At 41.0% G+C, this 6,109-nt stretch overlaps 2 protein-coding genes across 2 annotated transcripts in view; one reads left to right on the top strand and one right to left on the bottom strand.

The window, feature by feature from the left end:
• The window catches only part of LOC105624498 (RAC family serine/threonine-protein kinase homolog), a 62,979-nt gene that overhangs the window by 50,164 nt on the left and 6,706 nt on the right, over positions 1-6,109 (bottom strand). The gene's annotated exons all lie outside the window — the stretch shown is intronic.
• On the top strand, positions 3,981-5,977 carry LOC105624491 (probable serine/threonine-protein kinase kinX). The gene is made up of 2 exons (XM_012205849.1): positions 3,981-4,532; positions 4,651-5,977. The coding sequence occupies exons 1-2, from the start codon at positions 3,981-3,983 to the stop codon at positions 5,611-5,613; spliced, it is 1,515 nt and encodes a 504-aa protein (XP_012061239.1). The 3' UTR covers positions 5,614-5,977.

Genomic DNA, 6,109 nt, shown 5'->3' with positions numbered 1-6,109 from the left:
ATANANANAGANANANANANANANANANAGAGANAGAGAGAGTANAGTAGAGAGAGAGAGAGAGAGAGAGAGAAGAGTAGAAGACTACAATCATTGACGTTGGAGCGCGCGACACTTCTTTGTAAGTGTAGTACCATTATTACACCTCTGATGATCTTGATGAGGTAATCGGCGTTCATCATCTTTCACAGGCATTTCCTGCGTCTATCGACCTGGCCGCCGAGCACTTATCTGTATTCGCGGTGCGATCAACGCGCGTCATCCTCATCGTGATTTCCTTCTGCTTTTTCTTTCTCTTCTTCATTTCCTTCCTTCGAAGATTGCATGGAGAATGGAAGATTCATAGAATAAAAAGAATAGAGAGAAGGAGAATAAAGAAAAGAAATAATGTAGGCAATATAGGCACAGAATAGAGAATGCCTCCGACTATCTATTTTACGTCTATGAGAAGATTACATCGATAGACATGATAAACACGCGTTCGTCCTCATGTAACCCGCAGTGTAGGAAATAATTAACAGACACGTCTATGTGATGCGCGAACAATAAGTCAACGGCAATGATACTTGAATTGGCTCACAATTAAGTTTATTGTGACTACGTGCCGCCGTCATATATCCGGTGTAATTACGCAGTGAGCTTAGTTAATTCCACGCAAATATTTGGAGACTTAGGGACTGCGCACAATGGAAGAAGGAATTAGAAAGAGGAATAAGTATTAAGACTTCTTTAAATCAGAGAAATCTATCAGAAATTAGTTAAATCGAAATATACGATTTCTGATTCTGAAATCTTAATATTTATTTCTATTCCTAATATTCCTCCATTGTGTGCAGGGTCTTATACTTCAGCTGCATCGAGAATCTCATAAATTACAATCTAGACTTATATTTTTGTAACTTTTTGTAGAATTTATCTTTCCTCTTTTTCTTTCTGAAGAGAAAAAGAGAAAAAATGAACTGTCAGCAAGAAGTTTAACTAATGCTCGTTTTATCAATGTAGATTGATTTTAACTTATCTTTTATATTTTTCTAATTTTAAGAAGTAGAAAAAGATGAAAAGTAAAGAGTAGATAAAAAAAATCGAGATTAAAATTAATTCACATTGATAGAAGTAGATATAAAATGAACAAACCTATCTATTTTATCTATCGAAACAAGCAAGCAACTATAGTTACGGTAATTAGTATAATTACCATGGAGATCAAAATCAGTTTATGCAATTGTAGATAAAAAGAAGTCCCAGTTTGCAATATGGACAGTTCCCACTTTCACGCGAAAGCGCATTGCGATTCTTGGGCAAAAGCGAGAGGGGAAAGCAGTTTCGATTTCTGTCGCTTTCTGTCGCGAGCGCCAAAGCGATTTCGGCAATATCGCCGATATGATATTATAGTGAAAAGACGGTCGGCTTCAGCAAGAACGCAATAACTGCCCCGGTCGCAATTGCATTGCCAAACGTGAAAACCCCCTCTCGATTTTATCGTCAAAACTGGATCCTTTTGCCACCTCTCGCCTCGTTCGCTGTTCGCCGCAACTACGCCTCGTTGTTCCCACCTTTATCGCCACTTCTCGCCATCCCTCTCGACTCTCAGTGTATTCCGGTTTGCCACAACCGGACGGTTTCCACTGTTCAGAGGCATACGACGAACGCAGCCCCCGCTCTCGAGCAATTTGAATCGCTATGCCGTACGCGACTCGAGAATAATATATGCCTCACAACTTTTCCAGTTATAGCTAATTAATGCAGAATTATTATACTTCTATATGACTTATGAATTTTTAATTCGCATATCATCAAAAAATGGTTCTAGGAATACATGGAAAGAATGACTTTGCTGAAGTATCTAAAAATTTAACTAGATACAGATACTGAAAATTTTGATGAGCCATTAAAATAATTATATAATATATAAAATAATTATATACGCTTAAATTGATGGCAAAAAGGTTTAACCTTTTTCAATCAGTTTAAGCATCCTTATACATAATTATTTTGATGATCTAAACAAAACTATTTTCAGATTTGTATCTAGCTGAATTTTTAGATACTTCAGCAAAATCATTTTTTCCGTATTGTTTCACGATTTTTAATCAGTACTAGAACTCATAATTGGATACAAAAATTAAAAATTAAGTGTGATCTTCTATAATATAATAATATATAATATATTTTGATCGTCGAGTTTATTGATGAATTGATTAATCGACGATAGCTACGCAAAAAGACAGATTGGAAAAGCGATTGCTTCTGTCAGAGTGACTACGCTTAACTCGAGCTTAATGCATGCCGATCTAGCCGCACCAACTTGATGATGCGTAAATACCACGTCATTTGTCTCCTATTTCACGTACACCTACTCGCGAACGCAGAATAGTCTAGTGTTTCGCTATCGCGCGATGTATTTTGCGACATAAACACAAGTAGAATTTGCGATGTAAATTTATTATCTATACGCTTCGCAGAAAATACAAAGCGAACATTATCAACCTAATGTCTGTTTTCGTCAATATAATTAACTTAATTTCAATTCAATTCTTGCTCATTTTTTTCTAGCAATTAAAAATTAGAAAAAAATAAAGAATAAGGTAAACTGAAATTATTTTATATTGATGGAAATGGATAAATCTATCAATGAAAATAATATATTGTATATTTTATAAAAATCTATACTTTCTAAATTTTTTTAAGTATCTTAAAAAATAGTGGCTCAATTTTCAATCTTTAAGAATGAGATTTTAGAATAATAATTTCAGAATAATAAACACACCCTAAAAATTTTAAATAATAATATTCGTTAAAGTAAGATCTGCTAAAAATTATAAAGGTTAATGATAAGACTTATTATTTTTAAATGTTCGCGCGTGTAACTCAAAAATTCGCGATTTCCGAACTACATTTTATGCAAATCTTCCTTTGAGGTGTAAGAGATCCGTGTCCTTAACGTCTCATTTACCTCATGTACAACGAAAGTCCGTGCAAGACGTTACAACTATTCTTTCTTATTTTTTTCTGCATTTTACGGAGAAAAAAATTGAACGTGCGGAGAAGCCGTAAATGCAAGCACATAACAAGCGTGAGGGGCACGCATCCTGTCATTAGTTCCATAATGTTCGCCTTATTCGATGCATTCGGTTCAATGTCATCCGTCCCTCTCCTTCCTGCCGATTCTCTCTCGCGACAATCCCGATAGTAATGTTCATCGGCATCCAGCGTTACCATTCTTCCCCTCGAGGCCTTCTACAGCTCTCCTCCTCTCATTAACAATCATAGCTGTTGTCCTTTCGTCTCGCGATCTACAACTGGGCCCATTCATACATTCGGTCGTCTCGGCCATTCAGGCCGAGCTGTCACGCTGACAGTTTGCCCTCACGTCCGTTTGCCTAACTAGAAGATTGAGCGTCTCAATGTCTTCTCAGTGTGGATCCAAACGAATTTTGTTAGATATAGAAAGATAAAAAATAATTGTAACACTCATCGTAATCTTAATTGTAACACATATTATATATGTAATTGTATGTATGTCGCATATAACCAACAATAATTTTTATTACAAATATATTAGATGTAGTAAAAAGAAATCCATTATTTTTGCATGAAATTGAATGGAAAAATAATGGATTTCTTTTTACTACACCTAATATATAAAAATATATTTATTTCACGATGTCATTGTCATGCATGATCGTTTTTCATCATTTGCGGATAATGTAATGAATATTAGCATGAAAATACGCGCAACTAGTTATAAAATTAATTACGAAAGTAAAAACCTTAAGATAATTTCTGCAATCACAAAAGACTTATTGCGCGATATTTATATTCAGATATATTTGAGGCTATCGATTAAATACTTTTTCTGCAAATTCTTAGTGATTTAATTCAAATTAACAGAATTAAGTTAAGATTTTTATCAAATGCTACGATGTAATAATTTAATCATTTTTAACAAAAATGTCGAACATCTTTTTGCAGATATCATAATGATAAAATTCACTGTAGTAACGATGGTATGCCTCTTGGGGCTGAAAATGATCGCTGCCATGCCAGTGGCCGATCATCAAGAGGGCCACCCTCCACAGCCAGTGGCTGATCATCATGAGGGCCACATTCCGCAGGTAATTGATGAAAAGACCGCGGTGAAATCTCTGAAGACGGCGGAGGCGGCCGTGCAGGGCAGCGTACCTGCAGAATCTGTAGCAGCTGGTCAACCAGCACAAGCAGCGGCTGAGCAACCAGCTGCTGTTAACGAGCCTGCCGTGAGAAGCAGCGAATCTGCTAGCGAAGCCCAGCCGGCCGAGGCGAAGCAGGACGAGCCGTTACAACCGCAACAGCCGACAGCAGCGGTGTCCGAGGAAGCTCAGGTGCAGCCCAAGTCCTCCGAGGAACAACTCGAGGAGAAGGAAGAGCCGAAAGTGTTGGCCACTGAGAAGAAACAAGAGCCAGAGACCCTGAAGGAAGCGGCATCCGAGACGAAAGAGTCTGTGCAGCTCGCGCCGCAGGAACAGCCGGCTGAAATCTCAGCCGAAAAGAAAGTAAGTTTTTTATTCCCCTGATTAAGTAATGTTCTTTGTTCTTTTTCACTTTATTCTTCTTTTATATCATTCTTAAGTTAAATTTCATCCTCTAATTTTACATTGATATGCTTTTCAGGAAGAAAACATAGCCGTCGAAGCTAAAAGCGCGGAGACGGTCGAACCTGCGGCCGAGAAGCCTGTAGCCATCGAAAAGCGCGCTGATGGCGCTGCCGAAAAGAAGATTGCTGTTAACGAAGAGCCGAAAGAGGAGAAGAAACTGGAGGAACCAGTGCAGCCAGCTGCGAAAAAGGAAGAGGAAATTCCTGCGGTCGCCGCCACCGAGGAAAAGAAGGTTGAATCGAAAGCTGAACTACCGAAGGAATCTGAAGGTCATTCGCTCGCCCACGCCAAGATCGATGACAAGTCCGATCGTGTGACCCGCGATGCCGAGGAATCCGCTGCGCCCGCCGCCGCCGCTGCAGCAGCTCCCGCCGCAGCTGCAGTTCCTGCCGCTCAGGAACCTGTTCAGCTGCAGGAGAAATCCGCGCCTGTCGAGGCCGAGCAAAACGCAGCGCAAGCAGCCGCGCCGGTAGAGGAACCGAAACCAGCTGAGAAGAGCGAGAAGATTGAAAAGAGCGAGCAGCTAGAGACAGCACCCGCCGAACAGCCAGCTGTCAAAGTCGAGGAACCAGCCAAAAGCGAGGAGAAGGTAGTTGAGGTAGCTGCTAAAAAGGAGGCTGAGAAGGAACCGAAGAGTGCCGACTCTCCTGTCCAGCAAGTGGAAGCGGCGAAGGAACAACAGCCCGCACAGCCACAAGAATCCAGCCAGATCAAGCGAGATGCGGCGGAAGCGCCTCAGGCTAAGTCGGACCTTCCGGCCGCTGAAGAGCAGCAGCAACTAGCCCAACAACAGCAACCACAACAGCAACAGCAGGAAATCGCTAAAGAGGTGAAGGAACGCTCCGATGATTCTTCCGAAGAGAAATCTTCCGAAGACAGCAAGGAAGACACCAAGAGCAGCGAGGAGGAAAAATCTTCCGAGGAGCAGAAGAACGCCAAACCGAAGCTGGGAGAATTGCTCCCGAAACCCGAGCAGTAAATCTCGGCACGGGGAGGGTTTGATTGATGAGTAACCTCAGCAGCGCGGCAGCAACAGCAGCAGCAGCATCATCTCGAGGAGAAGTAAACTGCTCCTCGGGACGAGCTCAGGCATCGACGTCTCTAATCACCGGGACGTGGGCACGAGTTCGTCGCGAGAAAACTGGAGCAGAAGTGAGAAAGAAAGATGTATGTGTGTGTGTGTGTGTGTGTGTGTGTGTGTGTGAGTGTGGGTGTATGTGTGTGTGTGTGTGTGTGCATACGTATGTATGTTGTGAAAGAGCGAGAATACGAATGTCAGAGTAAGAAGCACTCTCAGCGATAAATCCGGAAAATGTGAAAATACTGCACAGCGTGAATGTCGGAGAAAGAGAAAAATAAAGAAAGAGGGCGAGAGAAAGAGAGAGAGAGAGAGAGAGAGAGAGGAGAGAGAAGAAGAGAGNGAAAAAGACGACGTACCTACCCTACCGTACCCCGACCCTACTACTACTTCTTTA

This window comes from Atta cephalotes, assembly GCF_000143395.1.
Source record: "Atta cephalotes unplaced genomic scaffold scaffold00080, whole genome shotgun sequence".
NCBI classification, from domain to species: domain Eukaryota; kingdom Metazoa; phylum Arthropoda; class Insecta; order Hymenoptera; family Formicidae; genus Atta; species Atta cephalotes.
The sequence above is the reverse complement of the archived record's forward strand: the minus strand, read 5'-3'. Positions and strand labels throughout refer to the sequence as shown.

What these genes read in the sequence shown, in the direction of transcription:
- LOC105624491 (XM_012205849.1), top strand. Translation starts at nt 3,981, where the DNA reads ATGATAAAATTCACTGTAGTAACGATGGTATGCCTCTTGGGGCTGAAA. An exon ending in AAATCTCAGCCGAAAAGAAA is followed by an intron (nt 4,533 to 4,650) that starts GTAAGTTTTTTA and finishes TATGCTTTTCAG; the next exon opens with GAAGAAAACATAGCCGTCGA.